Source organism: Macrobrachium rosenbergii, chromosome 55 (assembly GCF_040412425.1).
Source record: "Macrobrachium rosenbergii isolate ZJJX-2024 chromosome 55, ASM4041242v1, whole genome shotgun sequence".
In the NCBI taxonomy this organism is placed as follows: domain Eukaryota; kingdom Metazoa; phylum Arthropoda; class Malacostraca; order Decapoda; family Palaemonidae; genus Macrobrachium; species Macrobrachium rosenbergii.
Genome location: NC_089795.1, coordinates 68,760,981 through 68,787,662, shown reverse-complemented (window position 1 = coordinate 68,787,662; position 26,682 = coordinate 68,760,981). Strand labels below are relative to the sequence as shown.

At 33.4% G+C, this 26,682-nt stretch overlaps 1 protein-coding gene across 8 annotated transcripts in view; it reads left to right on the top strand.

Annotated features, from left to right (window-relative positions):
- The window catches only part of for (cGMP-dependent protein kinase for), a 704,904-nt gene that overhangs the window by 659,381 nt on the left and 18,841 nt on the right, over window positions 1-26,682 (top strand). For 4 of the 8 annotated variants that reach the window (XM_067098863.1, XM_067098859.1, XM_067098857.1 and 1 more), the window contains 6 exons: window positions 5,867-5,944; window positions 9,393-9,487; window positions 9,761-9,907; window positions 10,431-10,578; window positions 13,327-13,490; window positions 15,612-15,662. In XM_067098863.1, coding sequence (XP_066954964.1) covers window positions 5,867-5,944; window positions 9,393-9,487; window positions 9,761-9,907; window positions 10,431-10,578; window positions 13,327-13,490; window positions 15,612-15,662 — 683 coding nt within the window. The remainder of the gene's footprint in view (window positions 1-5,866; window positions 5,945-9,392; window positions 9,488-9,760; window positions 9,908-10,430; window positions 10,579-13,326; window positions 13,491-15,611; window positions 15,663-26,682) is intronic. The other 4 variants (XM_067098864.1, XM_067098860.1, XM_067098862.1 and 1 more) reach the window with 1 other exon arrangement.

The window sequence follows — 26,682 nt, the reverse complement described above, 5'->3', positions numbered from 1 at the left end:
AACCTTTTTAAATAAGTGTTTGGTGCAAAAGGGTATAGAAACTGTCGAAGAATAAAGAAAAGGACCTGTTTGAAGCATGTATGATCAATCAGCTCTCTGGAACTCACCAGACTTGACACAGATAGGATTTATGCACACGGTTTCTCTTTGAGCGTGAATCCAGCAGTTTCTGTCTCGCAAGTAAATTTAGTTAATTACCAGCTTGGCCTCTTTCGTCGTAAGGTAGTACTGTAATCCACTGCCACCTCATTTCGGATATTAGCGTGCCATTACCAAGGCCTTACATTAACCTTGGCCGTTACCAGAGATATCAAAGCACATTTTCGAAAGCGTGTCTTGCTTCGTGAGCGTCTTTCTGTCAGGTGTTTTGCAAAAGTTACAGCCATAGTGATTTGTCATTTTTTACTGTTGTCAAATGATAATTACCATTGTAAAGTTATTTTCGTCTTGCTTCATTGTGAATTTCATTTTTTAGGAATCCTTGAGTGATTCTCTCTCTCTCTCTCTCTCTCTCTCTCTCTCTCTCTCTCTCTCTCTCTCTCTCTCTCTCTCTTCGCCTAGTCAGAATAGGCTGTTCCGTCCCAAGTAAATTCTCTCCAGTACCGGTTTTCTTCCGTCGTTCTAAGTGAACGCTCGATATTTATGTAGGACTCGACTGCCTACCTGCTTTTGTTAGTATATCTCTCCAAGCCTTACCCACGATACTTGTGAATCATAACTATATAAGGACTTCTGATATTCACATACGATTAAGAATTTCATTGATTTGTGATTACCTGCTCATGCGAACATACCGTATATTTTGATTGTAATGATTCTGTTTCAGATATTTTCGCGTAATCTCCTGTTCCAGGTTGTATTTCAGTACATTGCTCTCTCATTTTCTTTTGAACGTCCTTTTTAATTCCCTAAAAATGATAAGTTAAGTTGTACAAAGGAGCTTATTTCAGACGGCAAATGTCACCGTCGCTTTGAAGCAATAGGTCAAAGGCTGCGCGCTGTTCTTTGCATGATTTATGGCAGCTTTGTACATCCATTATTTATCGCATCGACCTGAAAATCTGTCATTTGGTAAGCTTCGCAAAATCGGAGCTTGTCAAATTTTGTAAGTTTTTACGAGATGTCAGTCTGACGTCATTTAAGCAAAAAAAAATACTTGATTCAACAACTGTCGATGAAAACAATCTATGATGTAGTTATTTCTAGGTTATACAAGTACTCAATCTACGATGTCGTTATTTCCAGGTTATACAAGTACTCCCATTCTTTTTTTCAAGGAACCCTCTTTTCCATGGAAACTTAATTTTGTAGTCGGCATCATCTTAGCTTCAGTGCTTGAATTCCTTAGCTTTCACTTTGTAGTTTTGTCACAATTTAGGATGAATGGGAAATTGCAACGTCAAAATAGCAGTTTGCTCTGTGTTCGTTAAAAATTCGGTGATTAACTGATAAGCAACGTTTTTGTCTTTGTAATATAATGTAACAAGGATTTCTTTGGAAATCGCGTTGTATTTTAATTCTGTGCAGCTTTTTATTTCATAGTTCATGTATGGACTGAAACATTTTCAGTTATTAGTATTGCGATATGAAAGAATCGTAGAATTAAGTATTTTTTACTTGTTTTGAAGAAAAAGAATCTAGACGTATTAGTCTGTTCTTAAAGCTGAATGGAAATCAAGATTCAAGATGGAGAACTTAAATTATGTTCTTACCAGCGTTAAGGAAAATGACGTTCAAGCAACTAAAACTAAATGAAAATTTAAATGAAAATTTAAGTGAAAACTGAATTTGTTTTGGCTGGAAAGAAAAAACTCAAATAGCTTGGGGGCACCCGACTAATGTCTCACAGTTGTAAGAGTTACTAAACATAGTCTTGGAAGACTGCCTTGTTTGAAAAATGTCTTGATGAATAATCATTAATAGAGTGGACTACTGCAACTCTATTATAATTTATGTAAGATTCATAGCAGGAAGCTGCAAGATGTACTAAATAAACAGGAAGGTTAACAAAGGATATGGCACCTCAAGAGGGGATTACCCTTGTACTAGGTTGAACTAAGTGCCTATCAGCTAGTGTTTAAAGTGTATTGACTCATCAAGCCGTCAAGACTGGATGTCCAAAAGCGTTGGGAAGATTTTCTATGCATAATACGGCGAACAAATGGAGTTCAACACATCACAAGTAAAGTTGGTTGTAAATTATCTGAGCCAAGACGCGCTTCAAATGTGTTTTAGTCTCCCAGTTCGCAGCTACAAGATTGTACAATGCTCGTCCGATTGATATCAGGAGGACTGAAAATATCGTCCTTAAATAAAAAAAAAACCTATAGACTCATATTTCCTCAGTGGATTATAGTGTAGACTTGACAGTTAATACAGAGTAAGCCGTATAAATTCTTCGAAATGTCAAGATTGACAGTTAATATGGAGTATAACTATTCGAATGTCTAAGCATTTGACAATTAATATGGAGTATCTCATCGAATGCCTGAGCACTGGCACTTAATATGGAGTATCTCTTCAAATATGGAGTGTCTCTTCGAATGCCTAGGCAATGGAAAAGATGTCTACTTTTATTTACTTTATATAATAATTTGCGCCTATGTCTGATATATATATATATATATATATATATATATGTATATATATATATATATATATATTAATATATATATATATATATATGTATATATACACATATATATATATATATATATATAATACACACAGTATATAAATACAGACATGAAAACAAATTATTACACAAAGTAAATAAAAGTAGACATCTTTTCCATTGCTGAGATGTATATTGTCAGTGCTGTGACATAAGAAGATATATATTATATACATATACAGTATATGTATATATAGGAATTTTAAAGGACCAACACGTACAAGGTCAAAACAATTTCTCTCTGAATGACTTCATACAATTTCCACCGTCTCTGTTTCAATAGGATGACAGTGCTGCTAAAATTTAAGGTACGAGTGGCGAAGGCGAAGGAGGGAAGGGTGGAGTTGCGCCAAAGAACGGCGCCAACTTCAGTAATGCCTTTTTTCATGAGCCTTTAGGACCTGAAAATTTTAGACAGACACCTGTCAGTTATGTGCAAAACACAGTGCTCACAAGCTCTTCTACATTATGCTTTGGTGCGCGTCCGTGCGTATTTTTGTGTGCTCCCTAAAAAAAAAACCTTAGTAGCAAGTCGTTTTTTCTTCCATCCTGCAACTTGATTTGTACTAATCAAGTTTTAAAAGTACCAGTCAACCTCAGTGTACTCTGGTGCTTATACCTTTTAACGAAAATGATTGATAGTAGAATCATTGACGTGTATGCCATACCCTGCTGCTGAGGGACGCAGCTACTACCAAAGTTGAATTCTAAAACTGCTTCTTGAGTCACTGCTTTCCATTTTAAATTTTTCTTATTTTAATTTTCTCTGCTTCCTTTTCCTTTATTGAAATCCTAAATCATTATGTTGTCTGTTTTGAAATATTCATTGCTGTTAGCGAACGCCAGATAGCATTTCATATTCGTTTTGTCAATATCGTTTACCAGGATATCCAGCTTTGTGAAAACGTGTCGAGATTGAGTCTTCAATTAAAATGAGTTGTTGGAAGCAGCATACTTTTCGGAGGAAAAACATTACTATAAAAACGTTGATATCAAGGTTTCTCGCTCAGTATGAATTTTTTCTCTGTAGAGTAGTACCTAACGCAACGAAATATAAATGCCTGCGGTTGTGTCTTGACAAGTTTTGAAAACTGTCCATAAATATCTTTATAATTATTCAGGGATGTTTTTCCTCGAAGGCGTTAGTTCTTATGAATATTTTTTTCCAGTAAAGTCCTGCAAGCTGTCCTGGTTAAATGCAGCATTGGCCGTTGGAAACCCAAGATGTCAAACTGGGCTAGTGGGGTTATTGCAGTCAGGCTAGTGGGAGTGTTTTAATGAGGGCCAGTAGGATCATTTCGATAAGGTACTGAAATGCCATATTTTAAAGCTTCGAGCAATATTTAGAACAAGCCTCTTTAAAAACCCAACCGTTCTCTTGTCGGAAGATGACCTTGAGGCAAAAAAGCACAATCAGGCAAAAAAGGGAAGAAGTAAAGCAACATTCCTGGAGGAGAGACCGAGATCTGGGTGCCTTGTCAGGTACCCTCGTGGCCTTGCTTAGTGCTTCAATAGTGGGACGAGAACTTCATAATATACCTCCAGCCAGCCATTTTATGTGGCACCAGGACGAGTTTAGGATTGCCACTTTCATCGGCCATTTTTATTTTTCTTCTCGTTCTTCATGGCCACTGAAGTGAATTTACCAAATTTTTGTCTATTTTGCATTTGTATTTCGAAAACAGCGTTTTGCAAGGCGTTCCTAAAAGATGAATATGGCAGTATTAAATTGATGCTGACTTTCAAAATTAAAATGATTTTTAGCACTTTTAGGAAGTAATAAAATCAAAGCAATTGGTCATCACATTTGATTTTTTGTGATGCTGAGCGCTGAAGAATTACGGTTGTTTTTCCTTGGCCAAACTCATCTACGTTTCAGGGGCATGGCAGCCTTGCAAACTCTTTCTTTTACTTGGACGTTCAGACTTGTAAATGGGGATTTTTCAGGCGCAATGAATGGAATGTTTGTCGGTTGTTCCTGACGTAAAATATGTTGTCGTGCATTTGATCTATGACAGTTTTTCTTAGAAGTCGTGCATTTGGACGTTTTCAATACCAATTGTATAATTTTAAATAACGGTATCACCTATTTTCTTTTGCGTCGGTCACAGTGTTGAGCATTTCATGCTGTAACCCCCATCTAATTGTAAGGGAAAGTTTACTAGTGTGGTGAATAATAGTGAAAGCCCAAATATAACCCATTTCCCTCAAATACATTACGCAATTCGCCCACCCAATAATGATTGAGAATATCACGAACTCGTATGCTCCCTCCCTACGCTCTTCTAAAGGTGTCACTGGTAGTGGTTTTGTTTCAGGTTTGCCAGTCTATAATTAAATCGTGGGTTTTTATTATAGTTCTATGAGTTGTTTCTTGTATACCTTTGAATTAGAGAAAACGTTTGAAGTAGAGAAAACGTCCACGTCCTGTTGTTGCTGATTAAACAGGGTACTCTTCGGAGCTGTAAGTTGAAATGGTGGACTTTTCTTTGGTTACCCGACCGTATAAGCATTAGGGTGGGTGTGGGGAAGCTACTGGTGTCAATAAACCAGTTTTGTGGCATTTACGTAAGATAATCAGTAAGGACACCTGGCTAGGACTGCTCCATATGGTTAGACGCATTGTTTACCATCTGCGCATGCTCAGACTCTGATGGAAGTTATTAAAAATAGGTTGGTATTTGTTGATCTTGCATAACATTTTATTCAAAAACTTTGTGTTTGGAATTGCATTGAGGTAAACATTACTAAAGTATCAAATATGTGTTTGGAATTGCATTGAGGTAAACATTACTAAAGTATCAAATAGTTCGTTTGCAGTTACCTGTAATTTAGAATGAACTGTGGAGACCTACTGTACATAGGTTATGGGACTAGAAATGTCGTGTCATGATATTTGAACTTTCTGTTGAATAATTTAGCCTTTTCCCGTAATTATTTTAACACGTAAGTTATGTAAAAACGGTAAAACCGTTTTACTGTCACTTGTTTCAGGTGACATGTTTAGCATTTGACAATTATTAAAGACTTGGCAACATGATTAAATGTGAGACGTAAAGCAAAACCATGATAGCAATTCCCAAGCATTAATAAAGAATAAACGATAAATCAGAGCTAAAAATTCTGTAGGCTTGCTTCTAATAGATTGTTTATTTTCTTCGTTGTAATAAATTAAAACGTTTCTTTCCACAGACCTACTACAGCCAGGGTGATTACATCATCAGACAGGGAGCCAGGGGAGACACTTTCTTCATCATCAGTAAAGGCAGAGTAAGTATCGTCCTGCATTGGCAAACATTTTCCTAAATGCATATTACCTTTTATGAATTTGTGTGGTATTTATTAGACTTCTTTGCTAACATTTTGAGCCCAGATTTCTGTTAGTTTTCTATTATATTATTTCACTCTCTGTAAATCTTCACTAAATCTTCACTACCTTGAATTTTTGGTTTTATGGTAAAAGAGAGATGGTACATGGTATTGGTCTTAGCTCGGTCGGTGTTTCTTTTACGCTTTTCGAGATTGTGAAGACTGCCTGAAACTTTTAGGCATACCTGTACAGAAAAAAATGTAATAAATGAACATATACATACATCAAAATTGTATATATAAATTTTATATATGTATGTGTATATAAATTTTATATATATATATGTATATATATAATATAATATATATATATATATTATATATATATATATATATATATATCGTGTATATATATATTTATACATACATACACATAAATATATATAGCGTGTGTGCAAATTTATACATACATACATACATGTATGCATACACATAACACGTGTGTATATTGAAACTAGTAGATCGTGAAGTCTGATTTGGGAACACGATAGGTGTGAGAACCTGAATTAATGAAGTACTATGAGTGTACTAGATATGATGATACTATTCAGGCCTAATCGTGACGTTTTTCCAATTGTTTGTCAGTTGAGGCCAGACATTAAATATTAAACATTTTTAACTTCGTGCATAATGCTACAGTGATAAGAATGGTTCAAATTAGAATACCGATGCTGTTTGTATGTGTACAGTATATACCAATTTTATATATATATATATATATATATATATATATATATATATATATATATATATAATATATATATATAATATATAATTGGTATATTATATATATATATTATACACACATAATATATATATATATATATATATATATATATATATATATATATATATTGGTATATACACACATTATATCCTAAATTATAACTTCCGTTTCATATAAATGTGCAGGACAAAGAGGCAGGCTCGTAGAGTAACCAGGGGTTATGCCGGTAGCCGAGAGTAATGAGGCTACATGAAAAAAGCCTTAGAACACTGGTTCTCAAATTTTGTGGTATCATTACCCCCGCCAGTTGTGTGATGTCCACCATTACCCCCCCCATTCCTCTTCAGTTATGTGAAGTTATATAAAAGGAAAAAAATATTTTAATGCTTAATTTCTAGTACATTTTATATGTGAGAAATTAATTTTACTTTTATACCAGTCTTAAGAAATAAAGAATTCAGATTTTAGACATTATTCCTTTGACAAAAAATTAAATTTAAAGCAATGTTCCTTTTATTACAAATTGGAATTAAAGCATTATTTCTTTGGTAATTAATAGAAAATAAAGATATATTGCTGCAATATTAATGGGAAACATGGTATTGTTTGTCATTTACTAAAATATCTGTATTATTTATTAATTTATTTGTTCATTTATTAATTATTATTTATAAATTTACTGAATTTAACTCCAAAGAACTATTACTTTTAGAAAGTGCCTCGTTACCCCCAGAAATGGCTTCGTTACCCCCACAGGGGTGATTACCCCCAGTTTGAGAACCACTGTTGTATGACTTTGAAATTAATTAGGAGTTTGACTTCTTTTTCTCCTAATCTTATTTAATTTCAATTTCAAATCTTTCAAATTTTTATTTTCAATAAAATCATTTATTTAGCACTTAAAGTAAACCAAAGAGCAGATTTCATTTTTTTTGTGTGGGTGGGGTGGGGGGGGACTTTGGTTGATCATGAGAGATCAGTGAATTTTTCAATATAAAAGTCGTCATAGAGTACTGAATGTAACTTTGTCCTTTTCAAATAAGTTTATATGAGTATTTTGTGTTTGTTGTGTGTGCAAGAAATCGTGTTTTTAATCCGATAGAAGGTAGTTGATGGGCTTTTAAAGCTGCGAACTGTGTGTGCCTTTACGTTGTCTAAATTGTTTCATAAGCATCTCTGCGGTAGGTGAACATTTTCAATTTTATTTTAATCTTGTAATTTTTTATTACTTCTAATTTCACCAACTGGAAACTGTCCCGTGTAAAGGGAGGTAGAGAATTGTAGCTTTTGCACTTGAAGTATACACACTCCGGGCTTAATTTAACGAACCAAGTTTACTCCTCTCAACACTCATTAAGTCACTTTTTAGAGGCCGTAATAATGCGTGACGTACTGGTATGGTAAGGAATTTTAACGGGCTAAGTTTTATTGTGGCTCCCGTAAAGGGCGACAAAATTAGTTATATTATTTGCCATTCGTTAGAGGTTGCGGATTGCGGCATGCTTTATTCTAATTGAACAAAAAAAAATAAATAAATAAATAAATAAAAACTATTGAAAGACTGTTTCACTATAGTCGGAGACTTTTAAAAGTTCTCTGTTAATGTGGGGTAAATGTCTGACATGGAATTTTGCTGTTCAGTTTACCTCTGTGTAAGGGTAAGATTGTAATTATGCCTACACTGTACACAACTGACTTTAGGGACCTGTTCTGTTGCTTTAAAAAATCTTTTGCTACACAAGTTTATAAGCAGTTTTTACTTCACCGATTATATCAGCGTGAAATATTAAAGTACTGGACTGTATATCAAGGTTTAATCATCACCTTGAATTGGCAACCATTTAATATTGTAATTTGATAACATAGTTAATGAAATCTAAAGGAAAAAATTAAAACTCCTATTTCCTTATGTTAGATGTTATGGTATTATCCCAAGTATTTGCTCCTTTCAAACTCCATATCTAAGGCCTTATTTGCACAGTAATAAGCTTTTAAATGCAAAAAGGTATTTCATTTTCATCGCTCGTATTTAAGCTCCTAGAGCATCTGTAAACACTTAAATTTTGCAGTTGACTTCCAGAGGACCAGGTCCTGACAGTTGCCGACACACAGTTTCTCCTTCCTATGCCTTTTACCCATTGTTCGTTCCAGTGTTGTACCCAAGATAAGTTTTGTCTGAAAAGATGAAATGTTTAAAATAAATTGTACAGGGGAAGAACCACTGCTTAAACGCTGTTCGTTTTGATCTATACCAAACCGATTGCGTGGCAATAACAAATGTATTTGGATGTCAGAAATATGGATAGTGAGAAAGAAAGTGCAGTTCTTCAAGTGCTACTTTTGGCTGCTGAGGAAAAATAATATAAATGACCCTGGTTCACATACTGTAGGCATTGTATATTTGTTAGAAACAAAAAGTGACTGCTAGAGGAATCGTTTTGCCTGTAGTGTTGAGAGTAAAAAGATTCTAGTTAAAATTGCATATCAACCATTTGTTAATTTTTTAAAGTTGAGCAAGTTTTCCCAACACATCGATGTGAGCGCCTTTTCATTTTTGAAGGATTGTGTTTCTTATGTTTAACTTTAGCACGGATTTCCTCTCACCGGATTTTTCCTCCCCAGGTTCGGGTGACTATGAAAAACCAAGGAACTCTGGATGAGAAACACATTCGGTATCTAGAGAAAGGCGAATTCTTTGGAGAGAAAGCACTTCAGGGGTAAGTAATTATTTTTGTATTTAGCGGGAGGAATAAACTTTAATCATCACTTAATTAGAGAGACAGTATCAGTTGATGTTCCTGCATTGTCATGAGAATTGAAATTGCATCTGACTCAGTTTTAGAAGTATGTACTGTATGTGAGTGTATAGTCAAGAAGTACTCCCATTTTGTTCTTAGGTAGGAAATATTTCATTATTTTCAATAGAACTATAATCAAACATATTTTAGGCATGCTTCATCATCTTGATATTGATCTTACAACCATTTCAGAGAGGACATCCGTACAGCCAACATAATTGCAGATGATCCAGATGGTGTTACTTGCTTAGTTATCGATCGTGAGTCCTTCAAACAGCTTATTGGCAATCTGGACGAAATTCAACAACGTCATGGAACAGTCGACAAAACGAGAAGGAAGTAAGTCTTTTTATGTATATACCTTCTGAAGGTGCACACATCGTCTTTTGGAATTTGCATAATATTTAGAGAGAATAGAAGTTAGTTGAATCATATGGTAAATATTCTTAAAATGCTTCTGTAGCTTATGAAGTTTATGTTTAGTGATTGTTTTAGTTATTGTTACTGTTAGGTTAAAACAATGCTAATGAAACTTATTAATTTAATTCATTGGTACATAAACCTGTTAATCCTCATCACTTTAATGTCATGCCATTGCTACTCAAGTTCATTCATTACTTAATTTTGAAATTCTGAATATTCCAAGTTTCATAGTAGGAGAAAAACTCCAGATTAAATGAGAAAACTAAACTCGCTACTGGCAGAAAACTGTTAACTGGCATATTGTAGCATTAAATCAGCTGCATTAAAAATACTGCAATATTTTATAGTAATAGAAAATTTTTCATGTTATGTAATCTTTTTTTTTTTTAGCCTTAATCTTTATCATTTTTATTTATTTTATATTTAATTGCTTTCACAGACTGAATGAAGAGTTCACAAACATAAAACTGACAGACCTACGTAAAATTGCTACTCTTGGTGTTGGTGGTTTTGGCCGTGTTGAGTTAGTGCAAATTGCTGGGGACTCCAGTCGGTCCTTTGCTCTTAAGCAGATGAAGAAGAGCCAAGTAAGTGCAAACTAAATGTTCCATATGGAGTTGTAATCTGTTTAAATATGATTCATGAAAAAGTACAAAATACTAAAAGCCAAATGTTGATATAATTACAGTACACTACAGTATATTATGTCTCGTACCAAATGCTGAAGTAGTTGTATTATGCCCGGTACTACTTTTTTCGAATTTTACTCAATACAGTACTCATTCTTTTACATTTTGTCACTTTTGCATGTTCATTACTACTGCTTTACTCTTTTAAAATTAGTTTTAATATTTTGTATAATGATGGTCTTTCCCAATTTTACTGATAATCAGACTGGCTAGAGAATACTGTACCTTCAGTTATGGTGTTGCTGTATTTTCAGTTTTTTGTACTGCTTTCTGTAATGGACATGGTAATCCTGTACCCTGATATAAAGTTTATAACAATAGCTCTATTCTTAGTGATATACAGTATTCTTTCAAATAGGATGTAGTGGTAAGCGTATGCAAAGTAGTCAAGAAGTTTAGAAGTTAGTGTGCTATTAGAAATACTATTATTTGTAAGGCATTTGAAAACTGCATTGTTTGCTGGTTAGTTTTTGCATATGCATTCAGATGTTTGGCCCATATAAAATCATTTTCATTATGAAGTGTTATTCTTTATTTATTACTGTTTCACAGACTTTTTAATTGTCCTTCTTTCTCATTGTGCATTTTAAGGTAGCCATAGGTCTAGATTGTTCAAAAATGGATATTCAAAAGCCCCATAAGTAGGTAGACAAAACATTATTTATGGATACATTTTTCTCTGTAAGTGGGCATTATAGGTTTCCTTGGCTGGCTATATTCATACACTTATATAAAAGATATTTAGGATAACTTCTGTTATTAAGAACTTCCTATATTTCAGTAAATTCTCCTTCAGTATACTGTACTTAGTTCTAAAATACTCATAGAGCCCCAAGGTACATTGAGGAAGATCAGGTGATGATGTATTTTTGGAGTGGCTTGAACAGAATTGTGCATGTGAATTTATTATCACGTGCCAAGTTATCGTATGCAAGGCGAACAGCCTGCCATGGTAACTCCTTAGGTATTGTGTAAGTACAGTCCCTAGGGTCTGACATCTTTCCAACTCCATTAACTTTTATGGTAGTGCCCTCACTCGGTACTGGAGAGGTCCTGGGTTTGATCCCAGTGTGAAATAGGACTTTGTATCTATTTCACATCTATCCATCATATTCACACAGTAGAACTTCATGCTAATTAAATGCCATCTATTGAATCGCAGCCGATTAGGAGGTATGTTCAACTCAATGATAATCCAGGTGGCCACAACCTGCTCAATTTTCCTCTTAGGCACTATTGTTCAAGTACAGTGCTTTGGTTCCAATTATGTTAATTGCCCCTGTGATCTGTTGGTAACCCTCTCACCTTTCACTTTAGAGGTCATGGTTTGATCCAAATGTGAGATAGAAATTTATGCTGTGTATGTTATTGTGTGTTGATTTCCAGTGATAACAATAATAATGGGGAAAGGTATCAGTTGGGAAAGGTATCGGTTTCACTTAATGTCAAGTTAACTATCATGCATTTTAAAATAGACATATAATTTATTATCTCTAATTTATTACCTCTTCTGCACTTTAGTGTAGTGGAGCTATTGCTGTATGCAGACATAAGCATCTAGCCTAAAAAAAGATGAAGTTAGTGTTAATTTGATTATTTTCATGTTAGGTGTGGTAGTTTTAATATTGTTATAGTAAAAACTTCTCATTGTTTGTGTTCAAAATGTAAATTTTTTGTACTTAATGGTTCTATTGGCGTCAATAACCTATATGGTGTGACGCCAGTTTTAAGAGCCGCAAATCAATCAGTTAGTTTCCAAAAATTATCATTTCACCTGATCTTAAGGGGGTTGGATGGTGTTATTGGGGTAAAAGTGCACATGTTAAGGAACATTTTCAAGTATGGTATCAAACAGAAGATCTCTAGTGTGTAGCTTAGCCAAAACATTAATTTGGAATTCATCTCTCCTCATGTTGAAGGGGTGTTAGTTAGATCAAAACAGATATGTTTAGAATTACATGTTATGTAATAGGATATTGTGATGAGACATGATATTTGGAAGTGTGGTTGTAAGTCAACACTTGGTTATGATCAAATAAATTTAGGGGAGGTGAACCAAGATGATGCTCTCTCTCTCTCTCTCTCTCTCTCTCTCTCTCTCTCTCTCTTCTCTCTCTCTCTCTCTCTCTCTCTCTCCTCTCTCTCTCTCTCTCTCTCTCTCTCTCTCTCTCTCTCTCTCTCTCTCTCTCTCTCTCTCTCTCTCTCTCTCTCTTAATCCATGAAGTCTTTGTTGTCATTTTCTATGAATTTGGGTCAAATCGGTCATTCAGTATTGGCTTTTATATATGTAAAGTATTGTACAAACCCCACCCTACTTACAAACGAGTCACGCTCCAGACTGCCGTTTGTATGTTGAATTGTTTGTAAGTTGGTTACTGTATTCTTCATGCCTGCTCAAGTTCATTATGAAACCACAATATGTACGTACAGTATTGTATGTATAGAATAGGCACACAAAACAAAATTTGAAATTAGGGGTAGCAAATGGAAGTGCTCTGAACACAATTTTAATTTGCGATCCCGTTTGTTTGTATATGTGAATATTTGTAAGTAGGGTGGTGTCTATATTTTCATCTTTCGCTGTAGAACTGCTTTGCAGATGTGTAAATATTTTATAGTATTTTATTCATTTTATGTGTGTAACAGATTGTTGAAACAAGACAGCAGCAACACATAATGTCAGAGAAAGAGATCATGATGGCAGCAAATTGCGACTTCATTGTTAAGTTGTACAAGACATTCAAGGATCGCAAGTATTTGTACATGCTTATGGAGTCTTGTCTTGGAGGAGAATTGTGGACAATCTTGAGGTAGGTCTATTCTTTACTGATTGAACGAAGAGTAACAAATGTATTTTACTACTGAAATAGGTATCATATCACTGGGATAGATTTGCTTGCAATCAGCTAACATTCCTAGGAGGATGTTCATACCTTAATATAAGACCAATGTATAGTTGAGATCAAAGGCATAAATACGGTATATATTTCATAAGACATGAAATAGGCGTATTTTTTCAGGCCACATAATGACATGATATACAGTAGATTATTTCCTGTCTTAAAAAGACCGATGTATACCACAGTTGAAAGGCATAATATGCATTTCATATTAAGACATGAAATGCTTATTTTACCAGGTTGCATACTGGCATGATATACTGTAAAGTGGTGCCAACATTACATAGCTAATTCCACCAAAATATTTTTGTGTAATTTTTATTATGCTTTGTGCACTACTGTTACATTAATGCACAAATTTTAGTCATATAGATATAACTAAAATTGCACTATATTTTGGCCATCAACTCCCTATTACTTATACAGTACAGTGTCCAGGCATTTATTGTGTGGGACTGAAGTGCAAAGTAATACACATGTGTGGTAATGTATTACAAATTAGTAAGTATTTAAAAATTAAAGTGCTTGTAAGGTTAGTTTTTAAAATTGCCATATTCTATAAGTTTGAGAAAAGTAAGATACATTTCTCTATAGATGATACAGTAATGTAATGTATAAGTTCTTCCAGCTTAGCATTTGTGTATTTGTAGGTACTCGTCTTCATACAATAGTTCCTGTGGAAACCTAAGAGAATGTTGAAGTTTGTTGTAGAAAGAGCATCTTATTTATTAAAGTCTTTGGAGTCTTGCAGCACTGTAGGGATCTAATTGTTCCTATTTTTAATCATGCCCACTTTAAGAATGATTCCTATATGAGAGTCTTCATTGTAAATTTATAAGGAATTTTCTGGTTTAGGATACTTAACTTGATGTACTGTGCTGTAGTATCCTAGGTTTTCAATTCCTCTGTTACAGTATTGTGTGCAGATATTCGTTGACATGTTACAATAATTGATGCCAGTTAAAGAACACTTTATTCTGTTTTGCTTGTTATACAAGGCATTCAAATTCTGCTTGTTTGTGCAAATTTTTATACTTTACATTCAGTTGATACATTTTTTATTCAAGGAAGCAAATAAAAATAACCATGCCATTGTTTTGCAAGTCAGCATGGCCATTATACTGTTTTAATATAGTATTTTGATGGTGTTTTCCCTTATGTATGCATGAGTATCTAACTTTACTTTGTTTGCCTTAATGTAATCTGTAGCATGAGTTTAACACTAAAAGTATGGCATATCATGGGTTACAGTAATGTGCTTTTATACTAAAAGTATGGCATATCATGAGTTACAATAAATGTGCTTTTATCTATTATAGTTACTTAACTTTGTTCCATAGCTTTAACCCTTGCCTTCATAATGTATCTTATGGTGTTCATATTTGACAAGAGCCTTTAGCATTGTTTTGATTATATAGTATTATGTTTTAGGTATGTCCTTGGGTACCATGCATTATTCTGGTATCCGGATAAAGAAACTTTACAGCATCCATTCCCCCTGTCCTCCTCCTCAAAGCTCATTAACAGCAATTAAAGTATTCAGTTTGACTAAAAACTGTTGTCAGGTCTCTTTCAGAATAAAAAATTTGCACTCTTGAGCGAGATTGGTACCCATATTTTTTGTTTTTTACTTTACAGGTATCTATTTTTTTTGGCAAAAATTATTTAGAATTTTGAATTGTTTGTTTGTGATCTCCATTGAAAGTTGTCAATTGCAAATGTACTGGGTATATATAAAAGATTTTTTGGAGAGTGATCATTTCAGAAATCTTATATAAAAAATATATATATTAGAAAGTCTGTAAAACTGAAATAGTCTGTCATCAGCTGGAGTTGTAGTTATTTTCCGATACAGTACCTGTACAGTACAGTATACTGTTTGATGACGAGATTTTCAGTTAACTTTAATTTTACAGGTATTATTACCAATGGGAGTACTGTATTCATTAAATACCTTGTTTCATCTTGAGTTTGTAATACAGTGTATTTGAGTTTTTATTAGCACTTAAAATTTTTTTTTTAACCACAAAGGCGTCAAGACAGTCATATGGCGTGTGGACACAACTTATTATCTTACAGAAGGTAAAAGCAACATTAAAAATGCAGTGAGCTTCATCCCTTGCCATTTAGATTTAATTTTGCCCTTCAGTTGTTTTTTGTTATTGCTTTTTGTTGTTACTGCTCTGCATGAAGCCTTTGCAGGAGTTAGGTTGCAAAAGTTTACATTTTTATTAGTCTTCATTTGCCAAACAGCACTGGTAAGTCACTGGTAGGTACTTGTATGGTTGAAAAAAATTTTTTTTTTTTTTTTTTTTTGAGCCCTCATTCTTGTGTATGTACAAGCCTAGACAAAATAATATTTCCTATGGCTTCATTCAGTAACTTGGAAAAGTGATTGTTGAGTTACACATGGTATCCAAAGGATACATTTGAACTCGCACATCAAAAGTGTGTTGTAACTTTCTATATCAAAATACCAACCTTTCTGTTTCTTACCACCCCTGGAAAGGGGGATGCTGCAAGAACTTGCAGTTTCCACATTCAGTAGAACTCAAATGAGATGTTCTAAAAAAATTTCAGTTTTGTCTAAGTGGTATTTGTTGTGACTTGGTTTTTTTTTGGGGGGAAGGGGTGAAATGGCATAGGTGAGTTTGGCTATAGTTACATAGATGGTTCTTTAGAACCTTCTAAGATCAAGTGTATTTGCTATGTAGCAAATATACGTAAGAACCAATATCACAAAGGTTTGAGAATGAAAATGTGACGGATGGACAGACAGAGGCCCTCTTTATATCCTAACCAGTGTTTACAGGGATGGTGATTAGAATAATTTTAATATATGATAAACTACTCATCTCAAGTATGGGGGTTGTTTCTACTTAGCAGAGCAACATGCCTGACACAGGCAATTGTACCAAGGCCTGTAGACTGATGTCATGCTTAATGTGAAATGTTGGCAATGAAAACTTTGCATTTGATCTACAAACAAATGCACATCAACTATAAATAAATACTGTATAAAATATAAATATATACTGTATATATATATATATATATATATATATATATATATATAATCACAAAATGCATTAATTTAGATAAAATTCACTAATAATGCTGTATATTCACATGCTTAAATCCATTAACATATATCTCATTGCAGTGTAATACAAAGAAAAGTAGGTTGCATACACATTTCAAGTGATGCAGCTTTGTTAGTGTCAAAACAAGAATGCATTATGCATCCTCAAGCAGCCCTTAAATATCTAGTATAATATATTTGACCAGTATTTGGGAATATTTCATTATGAACTTCATGGGAACCATCAGAAAGTGATGCTTACAAGTTCATGCACTTTTGGCAGTTTACCATCATCCCTTCAGCTTAAAGCTACTTAGGCTGATCCTCATGAGGCAAAGATTTCTTCTTTCTAGGTAGAATATTTTTAATTATATGGTGCTAAACATTAAAAAAAAAAAATCCATGATGCCTGTCTTCCTGTGTTTTATATATCTATCCTTGAGAGACCTTGATCTTGTGAGTCTTGTTGTGTTGAGGATGTTGTGTCATTTGAATGGAATGTATTGGTTGTTAAGATAATGCAATACAGTATTGTATTTTTTTACTCAAGTTAATAACCATATTTTGTGAATTAGAGTAAATTTACTTGAAAGTATGCAAGAATTTGGAATTATTCTGTCTCTTGAAATCCTTAAGATCTATGGGATCCATTAGCGTACTCATTATACATTAGAATCCAAGAAACAGTAGTACAGTAGAGTACATTTTCCATCAAATGAACTTTGTATTAGACTTGAGGAGGATCATCTTGATTTTTATGAAAATCCATTCTTTTAGACTTATCTCTAGCTCAGTGTTCACAGAAGTCATTTTGTACTCTTCTCATGTAAATATTAGATAGTAGTTGCTTGTACGTATACGTCCCTTATGTTGTCATATTGAGTATTCATTTGCTGTATTAAATCAAGCTTTGTCTTGTCATGTAGCTTACTTTACAGATATTTAGTGGGATTAAAGTACATTATTTGCTTATAACCATTTTTGGGACAATTTTAAAAGTTTATGGAACTATTTATGAAATCATTTTTACCTTTATGGAGTGTAGTTAACATTTTACTAATCAGAATGAGTTGATGCTTGTTTTGTACCCTTTTGTTGCTAGTACTAAAAGTCATTGATGGTCTGGTATGGATAAAAGGTACAATAGTCCATGCTATTTTTAAATTAATTTGAATTACAATCCTGGTGAGATTTAACAAATCAAGAAATATTGTTTGGTGAAAATATTAACAACTAACCAGTCCGTACCATTGTCGTTTGTGATATGTAGGGTAATTTAGTACACATATCTCTTTGGTATTAATAATATTATTCCCAAGAGAAAAAGATTGTTGTTAAACTGAGCAATACAGTATATTTAAGAAGAGGAAAGTATTAGCCAATGATTTTCTTTTACAGTGGTGATTAACTTTGATCACTATTATTATTATGTCCTCAAGTACTGTACAGTACTTGGCATTCATTGTACTGTACATGAATAATTTTTTCTACTTAAAATTATATTGAATTTTTATATTTTTTACTGCGTTCACCCAGTTGCAATGGATGAATAAATGAATCATGAAATTTAGGCTATAAGACCAAGAGATAGGGTACTTTAACCTTATTGATCCTAGAGGGTGATTTTTTTATCCCAAAAATTCTTTCATAGCAGTGAAATAGGATTTCTCTGTATTAAAATCCATTGTGTGGGATCTTTTAGTGCTTGAACATTTCTACAACACCAGAAGTACAACATTAACCCCCAAGAACATTTGTAAATGCCATTTGTATGTTGTCAACTGTGTCAAGAAAAGCTGGCTTCAAAACCTGAGCAATATTTTCTTCTACTTTTGCAATTTACATAGCATAAATGATATCATCTGATGTGTAGAATTGAAATTAAGTGTATTTACGATGTTTAAGATCCTTTGTTTTTTTTTAGTGCATTTATCAATTTTTTTTATTTGGGTGTAAATTGTCTCGCAAGGATTTTCATGGTATGAAAATGGGTTATTATTTTTCGTACAGGATTTTCACAAACTGTATTTTGGTCCAGCTTGCAAAGTGAAACAAACAAAGATATATACTTTTAAAAACTTGCTGTGTAAAAATTTTCTGTGATACTCATGGGGACCAAATAATCCCAATTAGAGTTTCAGTACAACACAACAGGGACAAATGTGTCCCAGCTCAAACAAAGATGAATTTTCTAAATATCTTAATATTGAAGATATGTTTATTTCTGGTCTAATGATGTCAATAATATGAATTGGTTGTGGCTGTACGGAAGTTGAATTAGAAGGTTTAAGCCATTAGGCAAACAAAGAAATGCCTCATAGGGGGTTAGTGCCATCAGTGCACTTCATGTGGTGCACTGTAGTCATTACAGTACTCAGGGTTCTTTGTAGCATTCCTGCAGCCCCTTCTGTTCCTTTTCTATACCTCTGTTCATATTCTTTTTCTTCCAACGTACTTTCCACCCTCTCCTAATAATTGTTTCATAGAGCAACTGTGAGGTTTTCCTCTTGTTAACCTTACAGCACCCAGCACTTGGCCTTTATCCTAAATTTTATATTCCATTTAAATCCACTCCACATAGCAATGAAAAGAGGGAGTTGGAGTGGTTGGACACAAATGGAGAGAGATCCGAAAATTAAATGAGATGAAGTTTAAGGATCTTGAAGTGAAACTGGGAGAAACTTCCAGTTGCATGAGAAGTAGTAGTTAGGCAAGATTGGATTAAACCAGCCTAACATGAACATAAGATGCGGATGTCTAAACTATGCAGTATATACTGATGGTTCCAAATCTCTTAACAGGTGTAGGATTTGTTGCCATATTGCTTAGTAAAAAAAATCATTTCTACCGTATTCAAAAACAATGCTACTGTTGTCACAAATTTGAGGAATAAATTTAACTCTTAAAATTGAAATCAGTAGAAATATGCCACCACAGAAATTTGTTGTTTTCTGTGACTAGAAGTGCTGTCGAAAGCCCTCAGCACTGTTGTCCGAAAAAATTCCATTGCACAGCTACTTGTGTTGAAGTATGTTGGATCTTTGCTTATGTAGGCATAGAGAGAAAAGAGGATGCTGTAAAGCAGCCAAAGCTAAAACTGTTATGACCAGATCAAGTGTAACCATCCCAGTCTGCAATGTAATGAACCTGATAACAAAAATGAAAGCTCAAACCTGTGAGTAGAATATGGCATTCTCTGAACCAAAAAGAACCCTACACTTCAAGTAATTTTAGCTGGTCCCATATAAGCATTACTTACTGTTCTTTGCAGATCCCTTCGGCCCCTAGCTGCATCCCCTTAAATTCCTTTTACTGTACCTCCATTCTCTTTCTTCCATCTTGTTTTCATCCTTTCTTAACAATTGATTCATAGTGCAACTGCGAGGTTTTCCTCCTGTTACACCTTCCAAACCTTTTATTGTCAATTTGTATTGCTTGGCCTTTGGCCTAAATTCTGCATTCTATTCTGTTCTATGTCCCAGGAGTGCTTTTGCAAGGCAGTACAAATAAATATACATTTACTTCATGTTTGAAAAAGTGTTTTTGTGGCATCTGTTCATCTCTTATTTGCTGTGCAGAACCTATTTGCAGAATCTCTGAGGAGTGCTACAAAAACTTAAGTGTGAAGACACTGTAATAAATAAGGCGAGTATCCTGAGCCTGACCTTTTTTGGTGTGGAGCATAAGTCCTTGGCCATTGTTTATTGGGCCACTTAGGTGGTGGTTCTTTGGCATGTGACTGGACTAGCAGTACATAAAAGGGGAAATGTACGTCAATAGTTAATTGCCATTAAAGGGTACCCCTGATGCGAGGACAAAACATGGTATCTCAAACCACTCTCAACACACCTCTGTGTCATCATGTCTAAAAGAATTCAGTGTCTCTGTAGTCTTCCTAGTAGCTCTGGAATGACTTTTTGAGGTGGGTTGGCTCTGAGGGAGATTTCTCTTCCCTCAGTTTAGTCACACCCTGGCACCTTCATTTAGTGTTGTCGTTGTCATAGGGAAGTACAGTAAAGATATTGATAACCATCCTATACACTTATCTTTTACTGATTTCTGTTGGAATCTCTTGATTTGACTTAATACACAGCTCATCATTGTACAACCCATCTCAATTCATGTATGGTAAACTGCAACTGTGATCTTGCTCTGTGACTTTTGCATTAATAGTTTTGAATTTTTACACTTTGCACATCCTTTTCTTGTAATTTACAGTATATGTTATCCTACATTTACCATCTCACCACTGACTAATCTTGTGTCAAAAACAGAGCTTTTGAGTATACAGTAATAAAACCTCACTATACATCAATAATTCATTCCAAAACAGGACTTAATTGAAAATTTTTAAAAATGCCTTTAAAAAATATCTTAGATACCCTAAAACCCCTATAATCAACTCCATATGTTGTTAATACATGTCCATTGATTGTACAGTTAGTCATTCAATAGCTAAAATTTTGCTGTTTTTTTAACACAATAAATTTATGCAAATTAATTATAAAGAATGTAAAGAAAACCAAAAGAAAATTACATTTATGCAGCACCATGTACAGTACAATACTATTTGTACTTGATGGGTGATGTTGATAAGCTTGATGACCTGGAGGAGAGAATGAACTATGGCAGCAGCAATGTTTTTACCATTTTTGTGGGGTTTTATCATAACCACCTAATTTTCCAACAGAGAAGAGCATTACACTTATTAGCATTAACACTAAAACTTACTGCAGAGTCATGGCACTAATTACTCAAGACATAAATTCAGTGCGAGACACTGCAAATACTGTAACACACATGCAAGCACACATTTGAATTCACTGACCAGGACTAAATGCTGCCACATGTCCGAGCTGCTGAATGCTGGAACTAGAACATTATGTACCATGACAATATTTTTAATATTGTGAAGCTTTTAAATGGCTTATTAATATACATATACTATTTTGTATATTTCAGCATTTGTTTTTATATGACTTGGCACTTTTCTATAGATTATAGATTTTGAATTTTTTGGTTGATAACTGAATGCTGGAACAGCATCAGTACATACAACTGCACAGTATGTATAGCTGAACATCATGCAAATAAGAGAACATTTTTAATATTTTTCAAGCTTTTTAATGATTTTATACTATACATATCATTCTATATTCTAACATCTGTTTTCATGTGATTGGCACTTTTTTTTATGGAGTCCTGTTTTTTTGCCAGTTTTTAGCATTCATTGTTGTCTGATGCAAAGATGCATAAACCAATGTAAGTCTTATTTTTTTTTTTTTTCATTTAATTTTTAACAAAAACTGCCATAACATCAAAACACCTTATGTTGAAACAAAAAGTAATTGGAGTTATTATACTTTGAAGATAAGAGTGAATTTTGTCATAAAGTGGACTGATTACTAGTCTCTCCTCTCTCTCTCTCTCTCTCTCTCTCTCTCTCTCTCTCTCTCTCTCTCTCTCTCTCTCTCTCTCTCTCTCTCTCTCTCTCTCTCTCTCTCTCTCTCAAGTGCATCAGGATTGTATAGATTGTGGTGAAATGTAAAGTGTGTATTTTTTTTTAATGTACAGTACTAGCCAAAAAATGTGGTTTAATTTAATATTTACCCAGATGCTGCATGATAATTTGTAGCAAAAATCTACTCTCTTAGAGGATTTAGATGAAAAATGTTATACCTGTAGGTGAGTGTTTAGCATGAAATCTCCTACTACAGTATTGGATTTATAAGTTGATTTTTGATATCTCTAATAACATGGGCATCAGGTGTAGGGTAGGGTGGTTAAGCTTTAATAAAATTCCCTCTAACTCCAGATGTTACATAATGTTAAAAAGAACCTGCACTTGTACAAACATACAATCATCATAATACTGTACTACAGTATTGTATCTAGTTTCTGTGATTTTTTACATAAACATAAATGCTAAGATAGTGAATTCCAGTGTGAAACTGATGCATTGGTTATTTTACTGGAATATCATGGGATTCACATACAGTATTTTCATTGTGGAATTGATACATTAGTTATTTTACAGAAATACCATTGGCTTCACTAATTTTCTTTTTTTTTTTACAATGGGAAATACAGGCAATTTAATTATCATAACATTATCATTAAGGATTTTTCAGATATTCAATACAATAAAGTGGTGATATTGAATCTGAATACAGATTACAGATGAGACACAAGATATAGGGAGTGGTTTGAATGCTCCAGATTTTTAGTAATCAATTTCAGCAAGAGTTATAGACCAATCACAGAGGCTTATGGTTCATTTGTGTTCATGACCGCATAATATTCACCTGGGTCATTTGTGTTCATGACTGCATAATATTCACCTTGTACATACACAGAGTAGCCCCTTTCATTCTCATATTATCAGTACTTCATACTACCTCTCATCTTGATTAAACTATATTCATTGTGTCTGTATTAGATAGGTATCATGAAGTTTTGTCTTATACAAGTTTGGATGATATCAGATTGTCTTGTGTAACAAAAATTTAATGGCAAGCGATTTGTTGTCACAAGATCCTAGTCCACTTTTCCCCCTTTTATGTATATTGTGTAATGAAGTGTTGCTTCTAATGGTACAGCTGTGTATTTGATTACTTTTAACCAATGATGACCGCTTAAATTTTTACAATTTTTAAAGTTTTGTACTGTATGCAGTACAATACAGTATTCTGCAACCAGACTTATTTCCTGGTTTATGAATCAAGGTCATTGCCTGAACTGCACCTTGCTCATGTGCATGGTACTTAGTTTCATATAAGTTTATACACCAAATACTGAACGTAACTTTAATGCACTATACTTAAATATAGCTTAAGTCACATGAATACAAAGTCTTGCCATTCCAACCTGATACTAACCATCTACCCTTAAACCCCCTGTTGCAGGTGGATAATTCCTTGGATTTACTAGACTAAATTTATTTGTAACAATTTTTATAATTAAATGTTGAATATAATTTGATAAGTATAACTTACATGTATAAACTCCCTCAATAAGGCTGAAAACTATGATCATTAAACAAAAGCAGATGTTGGGACATAAAAGTAAATTTATGAACTGAAAAATTTTTTACAGAATTTATTTTGGGATGATTAGTTGATGTGAGTAATTTTGACATACAAGAATGTGAGGGAAGTTCTGTTGAATGTATGCCACTCTTTACATATGAACAAGGATGTTTTAAAGAGTTAAACAAAGTATATAGTATATACCACAATTTCAAGAGTGGATAGCAGTGACAGTAGAGTACTTTATACTGTAGTAAACTTTTTCATCATTGTCAATAAAACTAACAACACTTCAAAGTACAGTACTGAGATATAGTCTATATCACTGGGACAAAAAATAAATTATGTAAATCCCCTTTATTGTTTAGGTTGGGCCAACTTACCTTATTGTTTAATTTGTCTGGAAAATGTTATAATCATGTTGCTGAAATAGCCACAATTGTCCTAAGAATGTTGGTAAAAAAAAAAAAAAGCCATGTTCTTGGATAACTAGTTTATGTACAAATTTCTAAAGCATAATTTTGCAAAATCAACTCTTCTAAATTCTTCAAGTATTTTTAAAGTCTGCAAGTGTAGTCACAAAATTTAAGGTCACCCAATAAAGTAGACATTTTATAATTATTGCATAGCCAAATCTCTTAATGACTGGTCCGTGGAATACCTTGAATGGATAATAATTAAAATAATCTACTCTTCAGAAAATTTAATATCTTCTACATACAGTATGTCAGTGGAGGCATAGTACCTAAAATGGAATGTGTCATAAGGCTCATTGGTGTTGAATCAGCATTCCCAAGACTACTACTACTAGAAATATTTTCCCCTAGATTGGATAATTAAGTGGAAGATGAAGTTAATCCTTAAAAAATTATAAGATGCTAGCCTTAAAAGAAATGCTTTCTAGCCTTAATCTTTTAACTATATTATGGTTTTGGTATGGAATTGAACATGAGAATTGAACCATTTCTCATTATTAATTTTATAAAACATTGTACACTTAACATCTTTTCCTATATGTATTTTTGCATTCCCAACTTTGACTAGTAGATGTTACATACACTACTAAGTAGTTACTAATTTATTTGACCTCAGTTAGCAAGGATTTGCTATATTGTGCTGTTTGCATATACATGTGTGTACATATATGGTACTTGCACACAGGGAAAAAAGGTCCTTCATTGCATGCAGGAATATGCAAGGGAATTCTTTGATACAATTACTTTGTGTGGAGGCTGTTTTACCTTGTGTGGATAACCATTTTATGGGAGATTTATTATTCTTCATATGATATAATCATGGAGTCTGTTGGTATGTCATTACACTGGACTGCTTAGTCAAAGACTGGAAATAATTAGGATGAGATAATCACCAAATTGGTGTTTCAATTCCTTCATTATCATGATCATTATAACCACTGTTACATTTTTACACATCGGTTTTTCCCTCCATGGGGTTAGTATACATCATTGGTATTAGATGGTTTGCTTTCAGACACTGTAAATTGTACTGTATATAGAAATAATGTTAGAAATAACAAATCATTCTGAATGTGAGTTTAATAAGAGGGTTCACTCATTACTAATATGATTGGCTACTTGTCATTTATATTTACTTGAGTTTAGTATGGCTATTCCAGATTTAAAAACTGTATTGCTACACTTTCACATTCTGTGTTATGCTAATAAAAACATCAAATTACAAAAATTCAGGTATGTATTAAAAAATATTTAATTACAAGCTGTCCCATATCATAAGTACAGTACTTGTAAAATTTTATTGGAGGGTTTGTATATTGGTACACAAGTTTTCAGTGACCTCTAATATATTGATGACATACAAATGCTGTAATGCACTGGGAACATAATTAAATGGGTATTTTTAAGTGCTATCACTATTAAAACCAACTGAGGTTGTAGGAAGTTATGTATAATATAAATTCAGACATCTTGATAATTTGGTAGGGGCATTTCCATTATATATAAAATTTTGATGAATCGAACTTCAATGCGCCTATTAAAGATCAAGAAAAATTGCCATAAGTTGTAAAACTAGATTTAACCCGAAATTATATTTGTGACAAAAATGTGTACATAATATGAAACTGATCCTATGAGTTGCATTACATACCATTCAAAGCATGGTTTTTAGTTATAGAATAATTTTCTTTGTTAATGAGAGAAATATGTTGAGTGTGTTGCTATGATATAGATGCAGTACATGTATAGGGGAAAATTACTTCCTCCATATGATACCTTCAGTATCCCTTCTTAAATAGAAGTTGTGTAATACAGTATCTAAAAGTTTGTGAATTAAAAAGTAATTTGTTTTACATTACGTGTATGCAGAGCTGTAAGATGTGCAAGAAAGGACTTCAAATATCCCAAAAATTAGGAAGACTTGAAGTTCATATCAATACTGCAAAATGCTAAAGTTATATCTAATTTAAACATAACTAAGGAGTTGCTTATGAGAAAGCAAGAAATGATCATCCTGTATTTATCTAGCTAGAAATACTAGTTGATGTACATGTGCAAATGCATTATGTTTGTGTTAAAAAGAGGGCAAAATATACGTTTGTATAGTAGGGAAGCAGAAATTTATGTAAATCAGATTTGATGAGTAAAATTTAGTACTGTATATACAGTGTAGTAGAGGCAGTTGTGTGAAGAATGTAATAAATGAAAAAGTTGGAGTGAATTGATAAACTCTGTTTTATAATTTGACTTTTCAGTACTTTAGAAAGTTCAATACTGCTGAAAGGGTTATATGCAGTATGGTTAAAATCTAAAGTACTCTATTTGAAACTTTTAGTTACCATATAGGGTTCTGTCAGAAGCTCCTGCTGAATACAGTACAGTTTTTTGCAGGTATAATTGTGTTGCTCTTGGAAATATACGATTATGTAAAAATAATGTACAGTACTGTACTAAAAGGAACTAAATTATGAAAGGGCTACTACTGCTATTCCCATAAGACTAAGGAAAGTGAACCC